Source organism: Esox lucius, chromosome 12, assembly GCF_011004845.1.
Source record: "Esox lucius isolate fEsoLuc1 chromosome 12, fEsoLuc1.pri, whole genome shotgun sequence".
Taxonomy (NCBI): domain Eukaryota; kingdom Metazoa; phylum Chordata; class Actinopteri; order Esociformes; family Esocidae; genus Esox; species Esox lucius.
The window spans coordinates 36239235-36266700 of record NC_047580.1 but is presented as its reverse complement, the minus strand read 5'-3'; the positions used below and the strand labels follow the sequence as shown (position 1 = coordinate 36266700).

Genomic DNA, 27466 nt, shown 5'->3' with positions numbered 1-27466 from the left:
TAAAGGCAGAACCTGCCCGTGCACTGATTTTATTAATGCAAGTTTATTTGAACCATGTTTGTCCAGTACATTACAAGGCCTTTCAAATTCTAACAAAAACAGTTGAACAGTAAAAAACGAATTTTAGAAATACCTCACCTCAGTTAAGCCAAAGGTGACCCAAAATGGGTACTGTTGCATGCTTGTGCATGTTGTACCATCTAAAACAAGGAAAATCATGCAAAGGGAGTACATTTGGCCCATCTAAATTTAGATTTCTCATTAGTGTTAAGGACTTACGGTTACGTTTAGTTATAAGGGTTAGATTGAGGTTAGATAACAGAAAAACTATATTTTTCCCAGTATTTAAATTTGGGCACTGGATGTTAAAATAGAAGTGTAAATCCAAAAAGGGTTCCCGAAGATGGTGTAGTATGTCAGGTACTCGGATTGTGCCCAGTGTCTACAAAACCACTTGCCTTCAAACTTCATGCCTTAGTGAGGTATTATATGGATTTTACTTATAGATTTAATACAACATATTCCACATCCATCTCAAAATGGCAGGTTAAAAAAATATTTTGTTAATTCAAACTGAAAAGGACAAAAAACAGACATTTGCTAAGTTCTTTTTTACTAAAAGAATAAATTTTATTTCAGCACTGTAAGTCGTTTCCCAACCGTACAAATACGACCGCCCTCTTTACATCACGCCTCTCCCTTCTTCCTGTTCCTGTCCTCCTGTGACATCACTTCCTCCACAGCCAGACAAATATAAAAGCTCTCTCTCCACAACATTCTGGTGCTTCCATTTAGCTAACGATGACAAATTATACCCATCATAATCATAATAACAGCAATAATAATAGTCATGAAGATTAACCCTTTACTGTACTGTTTTGGGGGGGGCGGGGCGTCTTACAGTACATGATGTAGTACACACATTACTGCTGGTTTACAGTTTACATGTAGTACAAGTGTTAGTTGGTTCAGAACATGATGTAGTACACGTGTTAGTTGTTTGAGATCGTGATGTAGTACACGTGTTAGTACAGTACATGTTATTAGTAGACACAGACTGACACCTGTATGACATCACATCATCATGTGACCTAAACTGACTGCTCACATGACTATTTCCACTCCCTGGTTGATTCCCTAATGTCACCCTATTTCGTACATTCACGTAGAAAAAAGGGTGCCAATGTGAAATGTGGGAGAGTTGTCTCAGTAGGTAGATCCTATCTGGATCAGTCAGTGTAGCTTTACATACATGTACTGAAACATTCAAATACAGTTCTACTAGAACCAATACACTTCTGTTCTACTCATCACAAAACTCCAATCTTTTAGGGTAAACCAAGCACGTGCTGTGACATCATAGAATGTCTCCCATGATAGGTCATCGACAGGTCAATATTGTGGGGCATACCATCACGGGGGGGGGACGACGACTGGTTCTCAGGGTGGTAATGAGAGACTTAACGTGGTGCAAAGTTCAGCTTCACTTGAGAATGAGTTGACCATGAAATCTTAAGGGATGAGAATACGAGAATATACGAGAATGTACGAGAATATACGTACGTAGCGCAGAGACGATGATTATTCTAAAAAATGTTGACGGGCCATACTCAACTGACATAAACAACAGCGAAGTGCTCTTTAAAACGATTGATGACATCAAATACAGAAGGAAAATCGCAAATGGGTACAGTTTAAATCTCTATGGTTTGCTAAAGCGTATATCAGAACTAACGGTTGCTGTGACAAAAAGCAGGGTTAAAAGAGACATTCAAGATTAAGCAAAAACACATTTGAATAAAGGTTTGATTTTGTCTTTTTTGTTGACTTTTTTCTTCTAGACTCTGGCTAGTTCACAAAGAGAAACTGATAATCAATAATTAAAGTTAATAATAATATAGCCTTTACTGTTAGTGGGTTTGGTTAGGGGAGGGGTCAGAAAGAGCCAATGGAAACAGTTCTAGAAGAAAAAGAGAGCAGCAGGTGATACTGAGAATGATGGGGAGTAAGATTGCCTGACGACTCAAATTTAAATCTTCTGCTGCAGTACTGTTTGCTACATGGTTCATTCTGAGTCGTGTAGGCAATGTCAAAATGAAGGGTGTTGTGGGAAACTAAGTAATCAGCTATTGGATCATCTCCAATCAAAGCATCAAAGCCAATTGCACATTTAAAAAAAACGGATCTTGCCAAAGCCAACAATTTCATAAAAGTTGCAACCAAGAGTACTCAGGGAGGTATTCAGAAGCAGAGGGGAAAGTGGGTGGGCATGGTGTAGCGTTTAGCTGGAGTACTCAGGGAGGTATTCAGAAGCATAGGGGAAAGTGGGTGGGCATGGTGTAGCGTTTAGCTGGAGTACTCAGGGAGGTATTCAGAAGCATAGGGGAAAGTGGGTGGGCATGGTGTAGCGTTTAGCTGGAGTACTCAGGGAGGTATTCAGAAGCAGAGGGGAAAGTGGGTGGGCATGGTGTAGCGTTTAGCTGGAGGGAGTTTGGGCAGCCAGGCGATAAACATATGAGGTGTGGGTGTCAGTGTGTAGGATATGTTTCATTGTTTGTGAAACAGTATCTGAGTGTGTCTATCAGCGTGTGTTTGTGAACCTGTGTGCTCTACAGACTTCTTCAAGCTGAACTAGCATAAAAAATAATGGGTGGAGTAAGAGATGGGGCTGGGGAAAGAGAAGTGGGTGGAGAAAGAGGGGGGTGGGAATGAGAAAACAGTATGATGGTATATTGAGGGTTATTAAGCTATTATGCAATAAAATCACTGATCAATAAAATCTAACAAAAGCTAAATCAGAGGCGAATAACAATGGGAAAGTTCAATCACGTTTTTGAATTCATCCATGCTAACTACTGAATGACATCAATGTGTGTATGAGTATTCTTACGAGCCAGTCCAGAGAGCTGTGTGTGTGTGTGTGTGTGTGTGTGTGTGTGTCAGACCGCAGTTCGGTAACAGTTTCTAAAAGTGTTACCAGTCCATCTTTGCTTCTGCCACAGAGTTATGGAAACCACACCTCACCCAAAACGACAGCAGATGGCCATCACTAAGAGTTTACGGTGTGTGTACACGAGTATCGTTATAACCGAGTTTACGGTGTGTGTACATAAGAGTATCGTTCGACAGGGGTGTGTGTGTGTGTGTAATCCTGCCAGTGAGTATGACATCAGCAGGACTCCCGGCCATGACTACACTGATGTTGGTGCGGCAGGGCCACAGCGTCTCATGGTACTGCAGTAATGTCATACTGCATTAATGTTAACAGTTAAAGTAGTACTGTGTTTGTGGTGGCGGCCAGTAATGATCTTTTCTAGCCAAGAGGTTGGACTCGGTCAGCTAGGCTGCCCAGAGACCTCCGGGTTAAAACCAGACTGCTAAAGTTCCCAGTTCATTTCAACAACCAAGGCAGAGCTGATCTGCTTTTAAACAGGTTTTGCTGGCCATTAGCATCACCTGTAGGATCCCAAACCCATGTATATATCATGATAGTTTGGGTCTGTGATTAGTCTATTGAGATATATTATGGTAGTTTGGTCTGTGATTAGCCTATTGAGATATATATTATGGTAGTTTGGGCTGTGATCCAATATGGTTTCTACGCTCCTAGCAGCACCCTGCTCTGTATGCTTCACACACCCATCACATAACCAGTCAATTCTAGTTTTTATTAGTTAACAGGCTGCTTGTTGCTTCTCACCGTAACAGATTGTAGCGGTGGGCTCAGAGAGATTTGAACGTTAACACTCCCACACTGTCCCAAATAGAATCCTATTTCCTACACAAAGTGCATAACTTTTGATCAGATGCCTTTGGGCCCTGATGTGAAAGTTCCACAATAGTGTTCTTCGTGAGAAGGAAGAGGACCTATCCTGTAGGGATGATTGGTCCACCTGGGACCTGTTAAATCTGATCAGGGTTTGCCTCAGTCAAGTCTCGCAGACAGCTTCTCGTGGACCTTCTCAGTGCTCACATTGGTAGATATGGAGCATGAAGTGGTTGACATGGTAAGAAAATAAGGTGCTTCCATCATGTTGCCTTGTAAGGAGTTCCTGTCCCTATGTCATGGCCTACTATGGACCCAGGGACAGGGAGGCGGCCCGGTGGTTCTGGCCAACTGTAGGCCAGTATAAAGGGAAAAGCCTTGGTCTGACAGTCTGGGGTAGTTCATTCAGTTCCTTATTTCTAAAGATGGCCAGGAGACTGGCAGTATATTGGCCTGCTCTCCTCTCACCCAGGTAGGCAAATGGCTCTGATTTCTCCTTGTAGTCTAGATCTACTAACTTTAACAAGTTATTACTCTGATTCGTCTCAGAGCAGGACATATTAAGGGGATACAAATGTTATCCTACATAACATAATGACAAATCAAATGTTTTATTATTTTATCTTCAGACTGTGGGCAGAACAATTGTTCCCACTCCAAACACCCGCTGCTACGCTAGGTGATTTGTGGAAAGTGCTTCCCGTTGGTTAAAGAGCTTAAAACGCTGGGCTATCGATAACCAATCACCAGGCAGTGTTTTACCAGGCCTCTCCTGATTGGCCAGCAAGCTGAAAGGGCAGGTCTGGGTCTATGCTTTGGGACTTCCTCAGGTCTGGTCTCTAACAGCAACCTATTTCCCATAATGCAGTGCTTCTGGTGAACAGGAGCAGTAGTGCAGATCTTGGTAAGAACGAGGCGCCATGAAACGTAGCCTTCGGTTCATTTAGACATGGTCCCAGTCAGAAGGGGAGGGGTAAATCAGGGTCAGTACTGACCTCTTACCCCGGACCTCTGACATGGCACCATATTTGGCCTGTGTTGTTGCCTCAGTGTTTTAACCTGGACGAGGACAATCCAGTAGGATTCAAACATTTTAAAACAAAGTGCTTCTTCTGAAGAACACTCTGTTCACATTCAGACAGGGTCAGTTCACTAATGAGCTCTCTAAAAGGTAAAATATGTATTTTAGGTCAAAGGTCAAGTTAAAGTAGACCATGGATGTCAAGGGTCAAAGTGATTTTCTAGTTTGGAAGAAGTGTCCAGGGGTCTGGTCATCCATAATCAAAATAAATCAATAAACATCACAGTGAATACAACATTAATGAATGCTCACCATTGGGATACAATCAAAGCATGGGGATAATGCACAGTATAAATACATGAGGCTAAGAGCTTGCATACGTTGGGGCAACAGGTTAAGGTGCATACATACATTGCATCTAACTTAGGGGGTAACTTAGCACGCTAACAGGCTAGCAGTGCAAATGCTATTTAAGAATCTGGATAATGCTATGCAAAGCTAACACGCTAATGCTCACAGGGATTAGCGACGCAGGGGTTTGGGCAGGGCACTGCTAACATTGCTAGCATTCTGGGCGGTCAGCGACATGGCTAATGATAGTAGATCAATATTGCTATTAAATTGGGGGACTTGTTTAGTCATTCTTCTCTTTTAATCTACCTTCTTCAATACATCTACAATTTGAACCTCAGAACACTGACCTCATACCCTGCGGCGCAAAGGGCAACCAAACCCAGGCACTGCAACTAACGCTCTACCTGAAATGTGTGTTGTGCCAATATAAGTGTGTCTGTGTGTAAACACAGTATTACCATTAAACACGTTTGGTCTCAGCTAAACGGTTCCACTAAGAGAGTGTAGATCACATCTATGGGGAGAGGTTCCGCACAATATCATTATCACTAGGGAATAATCATAATGTCAACATTACCACTGGGGAGGAGTCATAATGTCATTATCATCATTGGGGAGGAGTCATAATATAATTAACATAATTGGGAAAGAGTCATAATATCATTCATATTTTTGGGGAGGAGTCATAATATTATTATCATTGGGGAGGACTCATATCAATATAATCACTGGGGAGGGATTATTATAACATAAGTGTGCTTGGGTTACTATAGCAATGGGCAAAGGGGGGGGGCTTCAAGGGCAGGCTTATGGGGAGGGACTTTAAATGTAAGGGCAAGGCTAAAATACATATCAACTCATGGAGAAATAAACTCTCATTGTTAAGATCCAATAAAAATACATGACAAAATCAAGGAGTGGGGCTTACTGCTCTGCTCAACCAATCACAGAGCATCATAGGGAGGGGGAGGGGCTAGTAGAACACCTCAATTACCAATCCAATCTACTGATCGTGCAGAGCATCTCCCCCTCTGACTTCCTGGCGGTTGTGTTGGTGGGCGGAGCTTATAGACAGACAGGGGAAGGCAGTAGAACACAGACGACTCTCAGAACCCCATGGTGCATTCTGGTATAGAAAGCCTCATCACTCCTCCTTTGTAAGTGCTCCGTCTGAGGGACAGTCGTCAAGGCAACAGGGGACCTCTTCTGATTGGTTGTCTCTGCTGGCTAAGGCACACGGGGTTGGCTGGGCCAGTTGGGGCAGATCCAGCGGCTGGCCAATTGTAGAGGCCGCAGAGCTGCCGTTCAGCTGCTGGGCCACACCTCCAGAGTTAGATCCCTCCTCCTCTAAGGGCTTATGTGGGCTGGTAGAGGGGGGGGAGGATGAGGTCTGGGGAGGGAATGAGAAAGAGTTGATGCTTATTGACAGCTATTTGTTTTTTAAATAAACGTTTTGACAGGTATTCTATATCGGTTGGATAAAAGGTTTGACTGGTATTCTGTCTGTTGAAAAAGGGGTTTGACTGGAATTCTATGTCTGTTGGATAAGGGGTTTGACTGGAATTCTATGTCTGTTGGATAAGGGGTTTGACTGGAATTCTATGTCTGTTGGATAAGGGGTTTGACTGGAATTCTATGTCTGTTGGATAAGGGGTTTGACTGGAATTCTATGTCTGTTGGATAAGGGGTTTGACTGGAATTCTATGTCTGTTGGATAAGGGGTTTGACTGGAATTCTATGTCTGTTGGATAAGGGGTTTCACTGGTATTCTGTCTGATGGATAAGGGTTTCACTGGTATGGTACGGCTTGACATTCTAGCGGTGTCAAACCTATGTTCTGTTGGCAATTACCTTTTTTCCTCCTCGACCTGCTTTCAGTGCAATGTCCTTACCCCTTCTGGAAAGAGTGGGAGAGAGGAGGGAGAAACAGAACCATCAGAAAAGAGTAACATCAGAGACCAGGACTGAGCCTATCGGACTTGGCTGTGAAGTTAGCATTAGTTAGCACTGGTGCCACCGACCCATTTTACCAGATTACCTCAATGTAAACATACGATGTTCTGGGCAGAGGACACCATTCAGTTATCAAACAGTGAAGTTAATAATCTTGCTTGGCCAAGTTGCCAGGAGAGCAGTGCAGGAAGCTTAAAAACCATTTGACTGTAGTTATCTTTGCCAAAGGATGCGCAGCAAAATATTAGCTCTTGGGTGCCAATAATGCTGCCAATGCCATTCATGTTTGTTTTCTGAATAAATATATATAATTATTAATAAACAAGTTATTTTTGCCGGACTGCGTAGGTGGAGCCAGACAAAAAGAGCGAGTGACAGACTGACTACCCCTGGTTAAATAGGGTACTGGTTAAAGACGCAGACTGCCAAACAAGGGGACCCGGGTTCGAGCCTTGTCATAGTCAAAACAAATGGTGCTTTAGGATTTGTTCAGGATAGACAAAATCTTCAGCAGCTACCTTATAGTAAGCCTAAAATAAAACATTCTTATGACTATTCCAAGTAGTAAGTTAGTAGATACTAGTAAGCCTGTTACTGGCTAATAAGCTCTTAAAACGTCCAGTGGCAAAAGCCATACAGTTCATAGACGCTATTTGTGGTGGAAGTAAACCACATAAGAAACGTTAGTCAGTTTAACACAATGCTTAATGGTGTCTAGCGAAATTTATAAAAAAAAATGTATTAAGTATATGTATTGACAAATGGAATGTATATATGTGCAATTAATGCAAATGTATTAACATATGGCAATTCTAAATGTGCAGTGGAAAATTCACAAATTTACAGAAAATGTACAGGTATTAAGCATAATGTATGTACAGGTATTAAGTATAATGTATGTACAAGTGGGAAAAATAGTTGTGTGGTTACAAGTGGCAATTCTCAATGGCATCTGGATTTGCCATCGAGGCAAATTAGAATTGGTAACATTGAATTCTGAATTTCTACTTCTGGTGATGAATTAGTGCCAATAGCATAAGGCTAAATGTAATATTAGTTCACACAGAAGACAAAGTAGATGCATGTATCAATAGAAAATCTCATTTGACAGTGAAATAGAAAAAAATGGTCAAACTAAAATTAACACAAAGGGCTGGATTAACAGGATTACCAACTGAACCACTCACATGTTGATTCAAGGCGTTGTAAGACAATAACATCTATAATGTCTATCTTATGATGCAGCAATTTAGTTATTATGGAGGTAAACTCAAAGCTTGCACTGATGCTTCCAACCGAAAATGTAATGCTCTAGACCCCCGCCCGGGAGTCCCGCTCTAGACCCCCGCCCGGGAGTCCCGCTCTAGACCCCCGCCCGGGAGTTCCGCTCTAGACCCCCGCCCGGGAGTCCCGCTCTAGACCCCCGCCCGGGAGTCCCGCTCTAGACCCCCGCCCGGGAGTCCCGCTCTAGACCCCCGCCCGGGAGTCCCGCTCTAGACCCCCGCCCGGGAGTTCCGCTCTAGACCCCCGCCCGGGAGTCCTGTACTAATTTAAAAAGCTGTAGCAGTCTCACCCTTTCCCTGTGCCGACAGACACCACTTGCATGAAGCCCCCTCGGCCACGCAGTGGTTTGTTCCCAGCCCATTGGCCCACCACCATGCCGGCGATCTCTAACTTCCCTCCCTGGGGGGGGATTGACTGCAGACCTGCTCACCAACAGACAGATGGACAGACATTTAAATAACAGATTTTATGTCTAGAAGGATCCCATCGTTTTTGAAAAATAAATGGCAATTTCTCGAAAAGGGTGTTGTGTGTCTGTGATACTCACCAGGGAAGGCTCTGGGTCTGTGCTGTGCTGGGTGAGGATGATGAGGATGGTGATGATGAGGGTGGTGGTGGGGGGGCATGTTGCCCATGGGCCGGGGAGGGTAGAGGGGGGGCAGCGGGTAGAAGGGGGGCACCATGTTAGGCGGGGGGAGGAAGGAAGGGGGAGGGAGTGGGGGTGGAGGGGGAGGGGGGCGAGTGAAGTTAATGCCCTCGAGGATGGCCTGGCGCATCTTCTCCACACGAGACACCAGCTCCTCCTGCAGAGAGGGAGAAGGAGGAAATGGGGGAGGAAGAGAAAGATGGAGGGAGGAAGATGAGAGAGATGGAGGGAGGAAGAGGAGAGAGGTGGAGGGAGGAAGCAAAAAGCAAAGAACTGTTAATGATACATCCCACGGAGCAGAGAACTGTTAATGGTACATCCCACGGAGCAGAGAACTGTTAATGGTACATCCCACGGAGCAGAGAACTGTTAATGGTACATCCCACGGAGCAGAGAACTGTTAATGGTACATCCCACGGAGTAGAGAACTGTTAATGGTACATCCCACAGAGAAGAGGACCGTTAATGGTACATCCCACGGAGTAGAGAACTGTTAATGGTACATCCCACGGAGAAGAGGACCGTTGCTCTGTATTTAATTTAATTGATAGATCATGCGTAGGATTATAGACTACTTTGAGATGCAAGTAAAACAGAGGGTAGGCCACCAGTAGAATATGAGGAGGTCTTTAAACAGAGGGTAGGTCACCAGTAGAATATGAGGAGGTCTTTAAACAGAGGGTAGGTCACCAGTAGAATATGAGGAGGTCTTTAAACAGAGGGTAGGTCACCAGTAGAATATGAGGAGGTCCTTAAACAGAGGGTAAGTCACCAGTAGAATATGAGGAGGTCTTTAAACAGAGGGTAAGTCACCAGTAGAATATGAGGAGGTCCTTAAACAGAGGGTAGGTCATCAGAAGAATGAGGTCTTTAAACAGAGGGTAGGTCATCAGTAGAATGAGGTCTTTAAACAGAGGGTAGGTCATCAGTAGAATATGAGGAGGTCTATAAACAGAGGGTAGGTCATCAGTAGAATGAGGTCTTTAAACAGAGGGTAGGTCATCAGTAGAATGAGATCTTTAAACAGAGGGTAGGTCATCAGTAGAATGAGGTCTTTAAACAGAGGGTAGGTCATCAGTAGAATATGAGGAGGTCCTTAAACAGAGGGTAGGTCATCAGTAGAATATGAGGAGGTCCTTAAACAGAGGGTAGGTCATCAGTAGAATATGAGGAGGTCCTTAAACATCAGTAGAATGAGGTCTTTAAACAGAGGGTAGGTCATCAGTAGAATATGAGGAGGTCTATAAACAGAGGGTAGGTCATCAGTAGAATATGAGGAGGTCTATAAACAGAGGGTAGGTCATCAGTAGAATGAGGTCTTTAAACAGAGGGTAGGTCACCAGTAGAATATGAGGAGGTCTTTAAACAGAGGGTAGGTCATCAGTAGAATATGAGGAGGTCTATAAACAGAGGGTAGGTCATCAGTAGAATATGAGGAGGTCTATAAACAGAGGGTAGGTCATCAGTAGAATATGAGGAGGTCCTTAAACAGAGGGTAGGTCATCAGAAGAATGAGGTCTTTAAACAGAGGGTAGGTCATCAGTAGAATGAGGTCTTTAAACAGAGGGTAGGTCATCAGTAGAATATGAGGTGGTCTATAAACAGAGGGTAGGTCATCAGTAGAATGAGGAAGTCCTTAAACAGAGGGTAGGTCATCAGTAGAATGAGGTCTTTAAACAGAGGGTAGGTCATCAGTAGAATATGAGGAGGTCCTTAAACAGAGGGTAGGTCACCAGTAGAATATGAGGAGATCTTTAAACAGAGGGTAGGTCACCAGTAGAATATGAGGAGATCTTTAAACAGAGGGTAAGTCACCAGTAGAATATGAGGAGGTCTTTAAACAGAGGGTAGGTCATCAGTAGAATATGAGGAGGTCCTTAAACAGAGGGTAGGTCATCAGAAGAATGAGGTCTTTAAACAGAGGGTAGGTCATCAGTAGAATGAGGTCTTTAAACAGAGGGTAGGTCATCAGTAGAATGAGGTCTTTAAACAGAGGGTAGGTCATCAGTAGAATATGAGGAGGTCTATAAACAGAGGGTAGATCATCAGTAGAATGAGGAAGTCCTTAAACAGAGGGTAGGTCATCAGTAGAATGAGGTCTTTAAACAAAGGGTAGGTCATCAGTAGAATATGAGGAGGTCCTTAAACAGAGGGTAGGTCATCAGTAGAATATGAGGTGTTTAAACAGAGGGTAGGTCATCAGTAGAATATGAGGTGTTTAAACAGAGGGTAGGTCATCAGTAGAATATGAGGTGTTTAAACAGAGGGTAGGTCATCAGTAGAATATGAGGAGGTCTTTAAACAGAGGGTAGGTCATCAGTAGAATATGAGGTTTAAACAGAGGGTAGGTCATCAGTAGAATATGAGGAGGTCTTTAAACAGAGGGTAGGTCATCAGTTGAATATGAGGAGGTCTTTAAACAGGCAGAGTCTATTAAATTGTAGTTAGTTGAATGAGCAGAGAATGAATGTGTTTTTGTTGGTATAAGACATTTCCTGCCATGTGATTAGATTAAGGCTGACAAGGACAGTACACAAACAACATCACTGACTTCAGATGCTATGAAATCTCAAAGGGCCGACACATGCTGACACTACCAGGTTCATTCCTTATGTTATGCAGTCCTTAATATATAACACCATCATTACAATTCCTGTGGATTGCATGAATAATTTCCCAGCAGAAACCATTGTGGTTTGAGTGGATGCACTGAGTCTCTGTGAATGGTGGGTTTAGCAGAAAATGGATCTTAAATGTGTTGCTTTGAGGAATGAACTAATTCTACCCAGAATGGAGACAGAAGTTGAAAACAGAAAACAAGTTTAACGTCGGTCTAAATGTACTACAAAGACATTTAACAGTAGATTTGTGGGAAATGTTTTACATCAATTACAAATAAATAACAAATAAAATAACAAAACATGGAGAGAGTGAAGGGGGTCATGAGTGGGGACAAAATGCAGGAGATGGTGCTGTTTGATTTCCATAACAATCTCATTTCTGTTCCCCTAAACTCCCAGGCCTCCAGAGAGGGATTCACACACCTGTCCTTCACACATGTCGAGGAGGGCCTGCCTGTCACGGGCAGCGCGGGCCAGTTTGGTCTGAAACAGCTTCCCGTCGAAGAACCCCCAGGGGCAGCAGTGCTCCCAGGGTAAGGGCTGGCCACACACGTCGTTGACCAGCAGGGCCGTGTCCACACCGGCCATGAAGAGAGACGCCAGCTGGACCCCGCGACTGTCCACCTTCTCCACCTACAGACATCACATGTTAGCACTTAGCTCCTCACCCAGACATCACATGTTAGCACTTAGCTCCTCACCCAGACATCACATTTTAGCACTTAGCTCCTCAACCAGACATCACATGTTAGCACTTAGCTCCTCACCCAGACATCACATGTTAGCACTTAGCTCCTCACCCAGACATCACATGTCAACGCTGAGCTCCTCACCCAGACATCACATGTCAACGCTGAGCTCCTCACCCAGACATCACATGTTAGCGCTTAGCTCCTCACCCAGACATCACATGTCAACGCTGAGCTCCTCACCCAGACATCACATGTCAACGCTGAGCTCCTCACCCAGACATCACATGTCAACGCTGAGCTCCTCACCCAGACATCACATGTCAACGCTGAGCTCCTCACCCAGACATCACATGTCAACGCTGAGCTCCTCACCCAGACATCACATGTCAACGCTGAGCTCCTCACCCAGACATCACATGTCAACGCTGAGCTCCTCACCCAGACATCACACACCCCTCACAGTCAGGCTCCTCTCTAGGTTTCTTCCTAAGTGTCAACCCTACTAGGGAGTTTTTCCAAGCAACTGTTATTCTTTGTGGTTCAGACTGAGTGTCTGTAAAATAACTTTGCGACAACTGCTGATGTAAAAAGGGCTTTACCAAAATAAATGGGATTGGGTGATTTCTAATGGCTCTTTTCCACTGCATGGTACCGGCTCGACTCAACTCCCCTCGACTCTACTCGCTTTGGGAGCTTTTCCATTGCATGGTACCAGCTAGTCTCGGTTCGGCTCGCCTTTTCTGCTTTTCCATTGGGTAAAGGTTAGGAAAGTACCTGGGACCAGATACTTTTTTAGTACCTGCTCCATCAAGGTTCCAAGCGTACTGAGGCGTTACCAAAAGATGACGTGAAAACATGGAAGACTTCTGATTGGACAAGAGTGACTCAAAGCGTGCAGCAATGCAAAACAAGTGGGTCTGCAGTTAGCCGTCCAGTGTCAGACAATGGCTTTATGCCTTTGAATCGGGATGGATGGGTTATGTAGGTTATTTAAAATGTGTTGGTGTATGCACTTAAATCCAACAGAACATCAGTTACGTCATCTTTTATACTGCAGGGCGATAATTCTATTCTTATTCACAGTTTTTCAAACAGGGTCTGTGACCATAGCCTTTTCTGTTCACTGCAGGGTTTATGTTAGTTGGCAAATGCCGGCTTTTCGGCGGTATCGGGTGTAGGTGTATGATATCCTCCACGGTTGTCATGTTGGAGGTGGAGTCACTGCAGTTTTCCTGTGATGTCACTATGGGCGGGTACTATCTGCAGGGGGAAACAACCCGAGGCGAGGCGTGTAGAATTGAGCCGTTCGAGCCAGTACCAGTACCAGTACCAGTGGAGAACAGCCACAACAGCACCCCCTTCACCAAGACATTAAACATCAAGTGTTTCAGTGTCACCTTGAGTTCCTGTAGCTGGTCTGGTTCGTAGAGCTGATTGGAAACAGCCTGAGCCAGAAAGGCGTCTAACTCATGTCTCTGAAGGATTCGACCACCTGGCCATTGCAGCATGTACCTGGATAGACACACACACACACACACACACACACACACACGGATGTCAGGGCGTCACACACACACACGGATGTCAGGGCGTCACACACACACACACGGACGTCAGGGAGGGCGTCAGGGTGTCAGGGAGGGTGTCAGGGAGGGCGTCAGGGTGTCAGGGAGGGTGTCAGGGTGTCAGGGCATCAGGCCAGGTGTCAGGGTGTCAGGGCGTCAGGGCGGGTGTCAGGGTGGGTGTCAGGGCGTCAGGGCGGGTGTCAGGGCGTCAGGGCGGGTGTCAGGGCGTCAGGGCGGGTGTCAGGGCGGGTGTCAGGGCGTCAGGGCGGGTGTCAGGGCGGGTGTCAGGGCGGGTGTCAGGGCGGGTGTCAGGGCGGGTGTCAGGGAGGGTGTCAGGGAGGGTGTCAGGGCGTCAGGGAGGGTGTCAGGGCGTCAGGGAGGGTGTCAGGGCGTCAGGGAGGGTGTCAGGGCGTCAGGGAGGGTGTCAGGGCGTCAGGGCTTCTGGGTGTCAGGGAGGGTGTCAGGGCTTCTGGGTGTCAGGGCAGGTGTCAGGGCGTCAGGGCGGGTGTCAGGGAGGGTGTCAGGGCGGGTGTCAGGGCGTCAGGGCGTCTGGGCGGGTGTCAGGGCGTCTGGGCGGGTGTCGGTGTCCTGTTCCTTACATGTCCCCTCACCACACTGACCTCAGCACGCAGCACATGAGCAGCAGGTGTTGTGGGACCTGTGCTGGGTTGAGCAGGGCGGGGCAGTCGGACCGGAGGCAGGCCAGAAAGGCTCTGGTCCGACGGGAGCGGTCCTCACTGGCCCGGCCCAGCCACAGCCTCCGCAGGTTAGGACAAGTCCACTCACGGAAACACAGCGCCGGAACCAGCTCTGGGGTCAGCGCCGACTTGGATTTACCACTAGACCATTCCTTCACTATGACAGGAGGAACTGACAGGACAGAGACAGGGAGACAGAGACAGACAGACAGACAGGGACAGACAGACAGGGACAGACAGAGACAGACAGACAGGGACAGACAGAGAGACAGGGACAGACAGAGAGACAGGGACAGACAGAGAGACAGGGACAGACAGGGAGACAGGGACAGACAGACAGGGACAGACAGAGAGACAGGGACAGACAGAGAGACAAGGACAGACAGGGACAGACAGAGACAGGGACAGACAGAGAGACAGGGACAGACAGAGAGACAGGGACAGAGACAGACAGACAGGGACAGAGACAGACAGACAGGGACAGAGACAGACAGACAGGGACAGAGACAGACAGACAGGGACAGACAGAGAGAGACAGGGACAGACAGACAGACAGACAGACAGAGAGACAGGGACAGACAGGGACAGACAGGGACAGACAGGGACAGAGAGACAGAGAGACAGGGTCAGACAGACAGACAGAGACAGACAGACAGGGACAGACAGGGACAGACAGACAGAGAGACAGGGTCAGACAGACAGAGAGACAGGGACAGACAGACAGGGACAGACAGACAGAGAGACAGGGACAGACAGACAGGGACAGACAGACAGAGAGATAGGGACAGATATTTGAAAAGTGTAGAAGTAAATTGTTCATATTTTCCCAACACTGTCTCCCTCCCTCACCCTCCAGAGGTCCTCTCTTGCGCATGGCCAGTCTCTCGAGGCGTCTGTGTGTTTCGGCAAGGCTGAAGAGAACACCGTAGCTGTACTGCCTAGCAGCTCTGAACAACAGAGAGGCTGGAGGAAGATCACTGTTACACTCATCCTCAATACAGACCGCCATCTTCATCTCTCCCTGTGGGGAGCACAGAGACAATATTGGTCAGTATGTGGGGGGGGGGTTTACCTTGGTCAGTATGTGGTAGATTTGGGGGGGGGTTACCTTGGTCAGTATGTGGTAGATTTGGGGGGGGGTTACCTTGGTCAGTATGTGGTAGATTTGGGGGGGGGGGTTACCTTGGTCAGTATGTGGTAGATTTGAGGGTACATCAGGCCTCTTCGGTGTCTGTGTTCTGCTACTCTCAACACCTCAGCACTGACTTGGGGCAGAGGGGGTGTGGTTATGTCCATATGACTCCTTGTTGCCATTGACAACAGCGATGGAATGTTGGACCCACTCCCGTTACCGTGGGAACCATCCCCTCCGCCCCCCCGACCGGATGGATCGTCCCACCTGGAGGACTTGTCTGTCAGATGGCTGGATGACAGGAGAGAGAGGACATGGAGGGGAGGGAGGACAGTTTTAACAGGTTGCTATGGTGACTGGGTGAGTGACGGTGTTAAAGAGGCGTGTCTCACTTGCTACTGTCGTTGGGCTCGTCACCATCAGAAGATGATGAAGGCGAGGGGGAGGGGCCTGAGGGCACGGCCACGTGGTGATTTGGTAATCTACTTCCTCCCTGGTCATATGGAGCCGACCAATCGGTGAAGGCCATTTTCCCTGGCAGTGAATCGTTGCAGTCCGGTAGGGGAGGTGGCGGGTTCTGAAAGAGAGAGGCTGGGACTGGCCCATACGGAGCATTCTGATAGGGTTGTTTGACCCCCTGGGGAGGGAACTGGGGGATGGGTGGGTGTGGGAGTGAGGAGACAGAAAGTCTTTAATATCCCATTCATACTAAGCCTTAACGCTGTCATATATTTAATATATTTAAAAGAGTCCTATCTTGTTCTAACAGAATTAGAGGGAGGGGCCTCCTACCTGGTTCTTTCCAGGCTGCATCGCCCCCATGTGACCAGGAGGTCCACCAAACGGAGCCGGACCAAACCCCGGCACTAAACACACAGACAAATACATTACCAGATTAACTACATCTAACAAAATACACAAGAAAAAAAAGAATATAGCTAATTGTGTGTCTTTATTTTTAAATATGTGTATATGTGCCTACTTTGTTACTTACCCAGATAGGGGGAGGGTCCCATGGAGAGTGGGCGGGGTTTAGAGGCAGCTGAGAAATACTCCACAGCCTTCTTAAAACGCTCAACCTTGTCCTCCATACGAGACTGGAGAAGACAGAAGTTACAGAGGAGGGGTAACAGGGGAGGGATCACAGGGGAGGGGTCACAGGGGAGGGGGAACAGGGGAGGGGGCAGAGAAAGGAAAGATGGGGGTGAGGAGAGAGAGGATGAATGGGTAAAAGGAAAAGAAGAGACAGAAAAAAGTTATTAGAAACTAGTGAACGAGAGGTGGAGATATTTATGCTGGTATGTGTCTCAGCTTAAATGGCCACAGTCACATGACCACAAACCCCTCAGGCGGTTCGTCAGGCAAGTGACTATGCCTAAGGACTTGACCCACATGACATCCTGGTTGGAAGAGCAGTGGAGCAACCATGTTTTGCCACGAGAAGCAGTTGCGTTAAACATTTTACATGTCAGTTCATGCAAAAACTAATTGTGTTGACGTACATTTTTAGACCCAAAAGGTTGAAAACCCCTGAGGATGAGTGTAACAGTGATCATTCTACTGAAATGTATCACAATTTCTAAGTCAGACAAAGATGATTGGCTTCCAAGCTTCTGATGGGGTTTCTGAACGTTCCACTCCGACAAACGTCTTCAAAAATCTGAGACACTGAATATTTTAATGAACCTATGAATTGCTCCCTAAAAATTTACTGAGCTAGAAAAACCTTAACAAAAACTAGCAAATTGTAGAATATTACTCCAAAACATTCACAGCTGTAATGGATGTCAAAATAATAGAAACTCTGGGATGTGAAAAGTGCGTGACTGAATGCGGTGTCTGGTACCTGTGACTGTTTGAAGACGTCCCTGGCGATGGCATCCAGGTTTCCCAGATCTTTGATCGACGACACATATTCAGACACCGCCTTGATTACCACCTCACAGGGTGGCAGCACCAATTGGTGGGCACGCACCTAGTGGTCAGGGGTTACAGTTCAAGGGTCACAGGTCAAGATGAGCACCTACGGTTTACAATGGAAGAGGTGGTCAGAGTTCATACCTTGAGTGAGGCCAGGGGGTGTTCTGGCCCTAAGAGGCTCCAGTGGAAGGCAGCCAGGTCTTCATCTGGGAGAATATGGTTCCCTGAGAGAGAGTGAGGAGGAGTGAGAGTGAGGAGGGGAGTGAGAGAGTGAGGAGGGTGCTGGAGACAGCAGTAAAAAGACCTGACCTATTTTACAGACAAAGCAATTGTATCTTCCTATTGTGGACTGCAAAGAGTGGCTTTTACTTTCACAGACCAAGTTAATCTAATCGCTAGCAAGCTGGATTATTAACGCTGATCGTTACCTAGCAGGATTATTAATGCTAATTGTTAGCTAGCAGGATTCTTTTGGGCATAGAAACTCGTAGTTTCTAAAACTTCATTTCTGGCCTGTCTAATAAGAAAGGTTACTAATTGCGTTAACGCTCAGCTTTACAAATAAAAAGGTTGAACATTTATGAACATTTCTGATAGAACACGGTCATCTCTCAAGCAGAAAGTGGAGGCTGGAATGCATGTTATCTATTAAGAACAAAGTTAGCCAGCAGACTCTCAAAACGTCCTCTACCCAGCAGCTTAGGCAGAACTAGTGTTACAAGCTTGTAGTGATGAGGAATCCTCTTCGTTTAGATGTCACTTGTGACTCGTGTTCGACTAAAACAGGGGGCTCGTTCCGAACAACTAATCACTAATGACTAGTGAGATAAGCAAAGTGTTTTAGTTATGGGTTTTTGGAAAAGGCCTTAGAATCTCTTGTCAATACTGCGACCAGTTTTCATAGATACAGGCTAGCCCTTGCTTGCTGAAAGTTGCCTGCAGTGTTAACATATATAGACAAGAGCTAAACAATCTGGAAAATGGCACCTGCTAAATGACATCATAGGACAAGGACATCTGTAAAATATCCAAAACAATATATTTAATTTTGCTGATGGACTCTTGTGAGATCATTTTCTGAACTGCTGAATGTGTTAGCAATGTTTTGGAAGTACCGTTTTTCTTACCTCCATGGGAAGATGTTTAAAAGGGCATGAAATTTGAATTAAAATTCAAAACATTTCAATCAGCTCCTTGGAGAAATTTGTGGAATTTAAAGAAATTAGTATTAAACATTATCAAAATGGGAGGCACTAAAATTTTTAAACTCTGTGGGCTGGCAGGTCAACTTGGTCTATAGCAACTCCCCTGGACACGTCCAATGACACACCCCAGGCACACCCACCAATTAAGCCCCTTTCTGATCCAGAAAAAACCCTAGAAAAGTGTTGACACAGAACCGAAATGTTGACTTTTTACACTGATACTCAATACATCACAGTTACTACTGTAAATCACAAAATATATGTCTCACTTAAAGTAGCCATGTAATAATCTAAGATAACATTTCTGTCCAAGCCAACATCTGTTCTACTACAGGCCAAAGCTGCTTTATGGATACTCATTACCTCCTAGCCACATCCACATCTCTGTTCTAACATAATTGCTATAGAGCCAAAATGTTGACAACTGAGAAATAAAAATATACCTGCAGATAACAGAAAAGCCCCCCTCTCAAACGGTAAACATGTATTACAAAGAATGAGTTCTTCCCAAAGTGGGATTTGAAAATTTAACGGCTCCCTAGAACCCTTGATAACCTAACAGCTCATTTATGATGAAAGCTGCAAAACACAGTGAAGGACAGAGACTCATTGGCTTAGTGGGATCAGGATAATCATGGTTTCACTTCAGTCAATGATCCAGTCCCCAGAAACCTGAAGGGACACAGATACTTCAACACAGTGACAACCCAGAAACGTATGAGGATACCGCTTGTGGAATTTAGCCCTTCACTGAACATTTCAAGACCCATTCTCCCAGCCGAATGTGTCAGGCTCTATGTGCAGTGGATATTCTCCAAGCCGAATGTGTCAGGCTCTATGTGCAGTGGGAATTCTCCCAGCCGAATGTGTCAGGCTCTATGTGCAGTGGGAATTCTCCAAGCCGAATGTGTCAGGCTCTATGTGCAGAGGGAATTCTCCCAGCTCAATGTGTTAGGCTCTATGTGCAGTGGGAATTCTCCCAGCTCAATGTGTTAGGCTCTATGTGCAGTGGGAATTCTCCCAGCTCAATGTCAGGCTCTATGTGCAGTGGGAATTCTCCCAGCTAAATGTGTCAGGGTCTATGTGCAGTGGGAATTCTCACAGCTCAATGTGTCAGGCTCTATGTGCAGTGGGAATTCTCCCAGCCGAATGTGTCAGGCTCTATGTGCAGTGGGAATTCTCCCAGCTAAATGTGTTAGGCTCTATGTGCAGTGGGGATTCTCCCAGCTCAATTTCAGGCTCTATGTGCAGTGGGGATTCTCGCAGCTCAATGTCAGGCTCTATGTGCAGTGGGAATTCTCCAAGCCGAATGTGTCAGGCTCTATGTGCAGTGGGAAGTCTCGCAGCTCAATGTCAGGCTCTATGTGCAGTGAGAATTCTCCCAGTCGAATGTGTCAGGCTCTATGTGCAGTGGGGATTCTCGCAGCTCAATGTCAGGCTCTATGTGCAGTGGGAATTCTCACAGCTCAATGTGTCAGGCTCTATGTGCAGTGGGAATTCTCCCAGCTCAATGTGTCAGGCTCTATGTGCAGCGGGCAAATTCACACAGCCAGAGTCATCTGAACCACTTTTCTTCCAGTCAGAATTTGATCAAAACACAGCTGAAGCAGTGAAGCCATACAGGTGACATTAAAACCCAGCTGGAGTTAGCGACATACATGCAATTTATACTCTTGTATTACAATTAAGTCAGAGCTGAAATGTAACTAACGCTAGTTATATTTAGAAAAACATCTCGTATCTTGGACGTCCCACCACTATGTTAGAACCAGCTCCATTTTCCAAAAAACGCACAAAATATTCTAGGGAGGCATCAACAAGAAAACTATTGGCCATATTCATACACCACAATCGACCAATGTTGAAAGCAATGTTTTGCCATTTCTGTACCTCTTTACCTGGCACACATTTTATAAAAAAAAATTACAATCTTAAAATCTGGACAATGCAACAAATTTCAACAAATGCTAATTAAAAACCACACAAACGTTATCTTTCTATATATTTTAATAACAAAAGACTGTATAAATGATGAATACACATTATTTTTCTGCCAAATAACATTAATTATACACTGCCTGTATAAAAATTTAGTAAATAAGGTATTAGACTTAAACTGGAACAGATAAAAATTTACAATAAAAACAATAGGAAACATGAAATATATCTTATAAATATATTTTATAAACACAGAATAACAGACTGGGCCTCCCATCAGTGACGGGTCTAATACCAACCCTTTCCATTTTACTGCGGGGTGCGTTCATATGTGGGGAAGGTGCATTATGGGAAGGGTTTGGATTGGGAGTGTGTCATCGTATTAGTGGTTATGTTTTCTTACTGGAGAGGAGTGCGTTCGTATTTGGGGAAGGGATATTGAATTGGTAATGTCATCGTATTAGTGGATACGTTTAGCGTTATAGGGAGGAGTATTTCTATCGGGAGTGTGTCATCGTTTTTGTGGTTATGTTTTGTGATATTGGGGGGAGTATTTTTATCGGGAGTATGTCATCGTATTAGTGGTTGTGTTTTGCACTTCCGGGCCACCATACAGGGCCATGCTAAGAACAAAACCTTAATCTGAACTAGGGGTCGACTGATTATCAGCTTGGCCGATAATTGGATCCGATAGTCATACTTTTTACAATAATCGAAATTGTTAATTTGTCTGATATGATTGCCAATAAAATACTTCATTTTAAATGCGCGTCTCTGGCAGTCGCTTCTCTCTGAAAGGTTTCTGCTTGTATTGCTCAATGCCCCGCCCGCAGAATTATCAGATTGGTTATACATCACAAGTAAATTGCCAATCAACACTATGTCATATTTGTGAGAGAGACGTGAGAAAGAAGAACGCAGAGAGATGCGCGGCTGAGACGAGAGGTAAGAATGCTGACGTTCCCAATAATCTAAACTGAAGTTGCAGCAAACATTACCCTAATTATGATCTTTTTCTATGATGACAATACCCAGCTACATTTTTTGTGTGTGGACTAATGTTACATTTTACTTGATTCTATTCATTTTTACAGGAAAGAAACCCGACAGATTGTTAACAGTAAAATGTACTTGATTTGGGAAGCTATTTAGATAATTATTTTTATCAATATGAAAATTAGGTTCACAAGAAATGCTGCTAGGAGCTTCCTGCACTTCATTCTTCAAAATCTAATATTTCTACTTTTCTGTTTCGATCACTTAAAACGTTGACAGTAAAAAATCACTTTCACCAGAAATATATATCAGCCCCAAATATCAGTCACCCCTCTCCTCGATCACTTATAATCAACCTGTAAAAAAACATTGGTCGACCCTTTATCTGAACACAAAGGGGCACTAAAAACAGAACCTTTATCAGGACACAAGGGGACGCTAAAAACAGAACCTTTATCGGGACACAAGGGGACGCTAAAAACAGAACCTTTATCAGGACACAAGGGGAAGCTAAAAACAGAACCTTTATCGGGACACAAGGGGACGCTAAAAACAGAACCTTTATCAGGACACAAGGGGACGCTAAAAACAGAACCTTTATCTGAACACAAAGGGGCACTAAAAACAGAACCTTTATCAGGACACAAGGGGACGCTAAAAACAGAACCTTTATCAGGACACAAGGGGAAGCTAAAAACAGAACCTTTATCGGGACACAAGGGGACGCTAAAAACAGAACCTTTATCAGGACACAAGGGGACGCTAAAAACAGAACCTTTATCTGAACACAAGGGGACGCTAAAAACAGAACCTTTATCTGAACACAAAGGGGCACTAAAAACAGAACCTTTATCAGGACACAAGGGGACGCTAAAAACAGAACCTTTATTGGGACACAAGGGGACACTAAAAACAGAACCTTTATCAGGACACAAGGGGACGCTAAAAACAGAACCTTTATCAGGACACAAGGGGACGCTAAAAACAGAACCTTTATCAGGACACAAGGGGACGCTAAAAACAGAACCTTTATCTGAACACTAAGGGGCACTAAAAACAGAACCTTTACCAGGACACAAGGGGACATTAAAAACAGAACCTTTATCTTAACACTAAGGGGCACTAAAAACAGAACCTTTACCAGGACACAAGGGGACATTAAAAACAGAACCTTTATCTTAACACAAAGTGACGTTATGCTTTGTGTGCGACTCACCGAGCAGAGCAGCAAAGCACGGCAGATGTGGTGTCTTCAGGCCCAGTTGTCTGGCGGCTTCAGAGAGAAGGTACTGGTGGGTAGTCAGGTTCTTGCCGTTCCAGGACAGTTTGAGCGCATGCGAGGAGAAGTAGGCGGGCACGTTGCAGAGGGCAAACTCTGAGTCCTGGGCGATCAGGCCACAGAAACCGAAGTCCCTGTAGAGGGACAACACCTCCCGGTGGTGGTCATCCAACGTCTGCACAACCTAAATAAAACCATTATGTTGGTAGAATAATAACCTCTGACCCCAAAAGGCTTATCCCTAACTCTGACCTCACAATAAGATATCACGATACAGACAGAATATGTACTGTGATTCTCAGGACTGTAGATGTACAGGGATTTTATTGCAATGTAATATTTTATGGGGCATACAAAAACCATGGCCAATTCACACATGTAGATAACACACCTTGTAGATGCGTGAAAAAAGCCAAATGTAAGAACCTCCCTAATTATGGTTGACCTAAGGCCCCACAAACTCTCATCTGAACTTAAAGCAACCCTAAACACCAACCCTGACTTGAAAACAGGTGATGAGAAACAACCAACACTCACCTGAAAAAATGACGATAAACACCCAGAATGTTACATGGCACTGTGTGGAACAGGAGGACCATGCTGATTCATGCATGTCTGGTCAAATAGGTCTGTTGTATAACAACAGCTTAGATTCAGGTGTTTATCCTGCCCTCTGTTTAGTGTTGAACACTTCTGATGGCCACTGCACAGAGCCTGCTCCATTATCATTAACTTCTCTTGACCAGGGTACTATAAACTCAGGCACAACAAAGCAGAACCCCAGAATAGGGTGCCATTTTGGAGCCCAAATCATTCTGTTCTTGCTCCAGTCAAGGGTGGTCACATGATGCTCTGAGACAAAGACCATCCAGTTCATCCAAGAGTCAAGTCTAATCCACTTTCACTTATAACCTGATAGGAACTCCTCCCACCTGCTCGTAGGTTCAAGCCCTTATGGTTGCTAGCACTGAGTGACTAATCAGTATGATCATGTCACTGGTCTTCTAACACCAGTTGAGTTGGCTGGTATATTGATAGTGGTAGGCTAGCGCCATCAATAAAATGTCCTTGACTTATCAGCCCTGAAACAAATATCCTGAGCCGTTATTAGCGTGTTGACTAGATACTGGTGTACTCACCCGCACTCTAAAGCGGAACATGGCGAGTCGCACGCAGTGACTGAGGCATGCCGGGGGTAGGAACCAGGCGCGTGGAGGCGGGGTGGCCTTGCTGCCGACGTGGTTGACGATGAGCTGGGCCGTCTGTCGTTGTCCCTGTGCACGCCTCGCCCACTCCGGCCACCGCTCTTTTCCAAGGGTCCCGTTGAATACCACCACAAGCTCCAGTCCACCCTGGTACAGACAGGCCTGGGAGAGCGCGGCCAGGTAGCCAAGCATGGCGTTCCACTCCCCACCGCACACCCAGTCAGTTTGGTAGCCGCCATAGAGGCGCTGAAGGCCGGAGTCAGCATCGATGAGTATGCGGGCGGGGGGTGGCGGTGGAGGAGGCATATGGCTCGGGTGGTGTGGGTGGTGATGATGGTGCGGGGGCTGGCGGCCCGTAATACGGGCAAGTTTGAGGAGGTCCACAGGGACCGCAGCCCCGGGACACCGTTTCTCCAGATACTCCTGGAAGCCCTGCACGCCCATACCGGTGTTGTTGAGCCGGTGGGTCTGGCCGGGGGAGGGCTCGGGGTACGTTCGGAACGCCGTGGTGGTAGTTGATGTGAGGGTCGAGACCGCAGCTGGCTAGAACCTGGCGGCTAACTTGTCTCAGTGTGACTGGCTGCCAACCCCAACTCAAACACGACGAGTTACCAACCATGCAAATAATAGCTAGCCTGTCAAACAAGATGACCAGACCGAGAGATTCACTTTTTAACTAGTTAGCGAGCTAGTTAACTTTTTATTTGGTAACAACTTGAGTAGTTAGCTAGAGTGCAACACCAATCTTCTAATTTTGGTCGTGTGTGTATAATTGTTTTTCCATTCCCAGCAGTATTTTTGGTAAACTGCCAAAAAAACAGTCAAAGTTTAGCTAGTTAGTTCTGTATGTAACTAACAAAATAACACCAGAAATGTTACTGACAGCTGATGATGGCTAGCTACAGTTATGTTGTGATTTGGGCGATGCTTCCAACTCAAACAATAATCCTGATTAACGTGAAGAAACGCTGCGCATTAGTAACCGATCATGACGGAAGAGTAATTCTAAATTTGACAGATGAAATATTGATATTAACCGTAAGTCTACTTCAAATTACTGAGACGTACTAGTTACCTGGCCGACGTGATATAAAAATATGACTTCGCTAGCTATAGTTCGCTAACTAGTTAGCAACCTAGCTTGCTAACGTTAACTGCTGTAGCTAGCTGGCTAATTTAGTTAGCTGGGTCCCCGGCGTGACTGACGCGTCAACTCGCAAAGACAACTCTGGGACAAACACGATGCGGAATGAAATGGATGTTTGGAGAAATTAAAGAAAAAATAACTAAAATAAAATAAAAACAAACGCCCGATGGTGCCTCCCTCGCTTTCTTCCACACTCACGACTTCATGTTGAGGAAGGGAACATACTTCCAAGCGATGTCAGCCATCTTGCGACTTCCTCGCGGACCAACAAAAGTGGGAGGGTAGGCGAATGGAGCCGAGGGCGGTGATGACGCCAAAGGACCGCTGGTAAATGTAGTTTAGCTACCTCCAACTATCCATTCGATGACCCTGGAATACTAGTATGAACGACTCCAATTACCAAGAACATATGTGGCCTGGTCTTGGCTGGAAAAACCAGAGGAGAATATGGTCCAGAACAGAAGTGATTTTCTGACACAAATCTGGACTAATGTTACATTATACTTTGATCTGCTACACTTGCACTAACTCGATGATTGTTAAGCACCGTTAACTTGCAGGCCGATATAGTGAATTGATTATGACTCACTTTGACTCAATGCTGGTCACATTGTTTTGGCCAAACTACAAAACTGAATTTATCAGTATGTATCTATATTCAATAATGTATATATATTCAATAAATTATGCATGCAGTGAATTTTCAACAACAAGTGAGACGAGAATGATGTAATAATGTAACAAGTAGCCTTACTAGGTTTGCCTACATTGTGTTTGTCGCGCCACTGTGGATATGTTTGGTACAGCAGGACTGAAGCTGGATTCAGGAACAGGGTTGTACTGGACTGTAATTGGATTCTTAATTTTGTATAGATTTTTTTTTTAACTATTCTTTTTAGTTGTAAAGCGCATTGGAATGCATTGTTTGACTGGACTAAATTTTGAATAAACATATTTAATTACAAATATTTTGTATTAATTCATACACAACAGTTCATTACTGTGTTGTCTGTCTAAAGCTCCTCTACCTCTTTCTTACTGGCTGTCCCTCTGGTTTAAAACACAATCATAAAATTAATGAACAACAGACCAACAATCATTCATGTAACTGTCAAAATATAGCATTGAATGTAAAACATTTTTGCTTTCATGTTGTGATATTTTCTGTTGAAATCATGTTTGTTGGATATGATGGCATTAAACCTATGTCTTCAGCTTCAGTCTTCACAGGAATTAGGGTTAACTGTCTTGCTCAAGCGCGCGTAAGTCATCCGACTCGCCTAGTTGTGTAAATCTAGTTGTATAAAGGTGTGACAGAGCCAACCTGAAGTTATCTGGCATTTCACTGGTCTTGGTGTGTAAGCAGACTAGTAAGCCGACCCAGATAGCAAGCCTCAACGGTGTCACCTCAGATCATCAGGTGTCGCTGTCCTTTCAGAACCACCATAGGGTCGAGGTCAAATGTGAATGAGCTAACTACGACTCAGAAAATGTGACGCTATCTATTTAAATAATAACCCTCAATCTCCAGTACCATCCCAGTAATGAAGCTAAACTTAGTAAGCCTGCTGCACAGATACGCCAAGTCAACGTTATCTCCAATAATGAACTTGGTCTTAGCTAGAAGGAATACTATTCATTGCAATAGCATTTAAACCTGATCAATGGACACTGCATCTCTGATTCGGCAGGCCTACACACAGTGACCAACAACTTGTTCAGCAGGGATCTATTAATACCTGCGATACAACGGTACTGGTGCGTTAAATTTAACTCATCCTCATTGGTCAGTTGGGGCCAGCAGCCTTTTGACCCACCCCCTTAGCTCCGCCACTGAGTGAAAGATGTTTACAAAAGAAAGGAAAGCACAATCAGTTGTTTTGAATGTAAGACTTGTTCAGTTTGGAGTTCTGTACAAAGCTTTGAAAAATCATCACATGTGAAAATGTCACCACAGCAATTAAAAGAATTGTAAAATATTTTGGGGCAGACATCCATCGTTAGATAATTACCTACTCGAAGTGTTAAATATACATACAAACAA

At 45.0% G+C, this 27466-nt stretch overlaps 1 protein-coding gene and 1 long non-coding RNA gene across 2 annotated transcripts; one reads left to right on the top strand and one right to left on the bottom strand.

Annotated features, from left to right (window-relative positions):
* Window positions 1–601: 601 nt before the first annotated feature.
* Window positions 602–25708, bottom strand: fam120c (family with sequence similarity 120C). Its single transcript, XM_029123871.2, has 16 exons — window positions 24210–25708; window positions 23008–23254; window positions 17794–17876; window positions 17579–17707; window positions 16727–16829; window positions 16525–16598; window positions 16125–16381; window positions 15783–16023; window positions 15450–15621; window positions 14523–14772; window positions 13735–13849; window positions 12069–12278; window positions 8926–9181; window positions 8668–8800; window positions 6993–7038; window positions 602–6531 (listed from the first exon to the last, which is right to left on the bottom strand). Exons 1-16 carry the CDS (start codon window positions 24717–24719, stop codon window positions 6286–6288), a joined length of 3072 nt encoding a protein of 1023 aa, XP_028979704.2. The 5' UTR covers window positions 24720–25708; the 3' UTR covers window positions 602–6285.
* Window positions 9781–11196, top strand: LOC117595400. The gene is made up of 3 exons (XR_004576644.1): window positions 9781–10022; window positions 10059–10157; window positions 10857–11196. It is a non-coding gene; the product is annotated as an uncharacterized LOC117595400 (long non-coding RNA).
* Window positions 25709–27466: the final 1758 nt, after the last annotated feature.

Coding starts and splice junctions, on each gene's coding strand:
- fam120c (XM_029123871.2), bottom strand. CDS start 24,719: ATGGGCGTGCAGGGCTTCCAGGAGTATCTGGAGAAACGGTGTCCCGGG. Junction 17,877..23,007: donor GTGCTTTGCTGCTCTGCTCG/GTGAGTCGCACA, acceptor ACTCTCTCTCAG/GGAACCATATTCTCCCAGAT. Junction 16,382..16,524: donor TGCAGCCTGGAAAGAACCAG/GTAGGAGGCCCC, acceptor CCCATCCCCCAG/TTCCCTCCCCAGGGGGTCAA.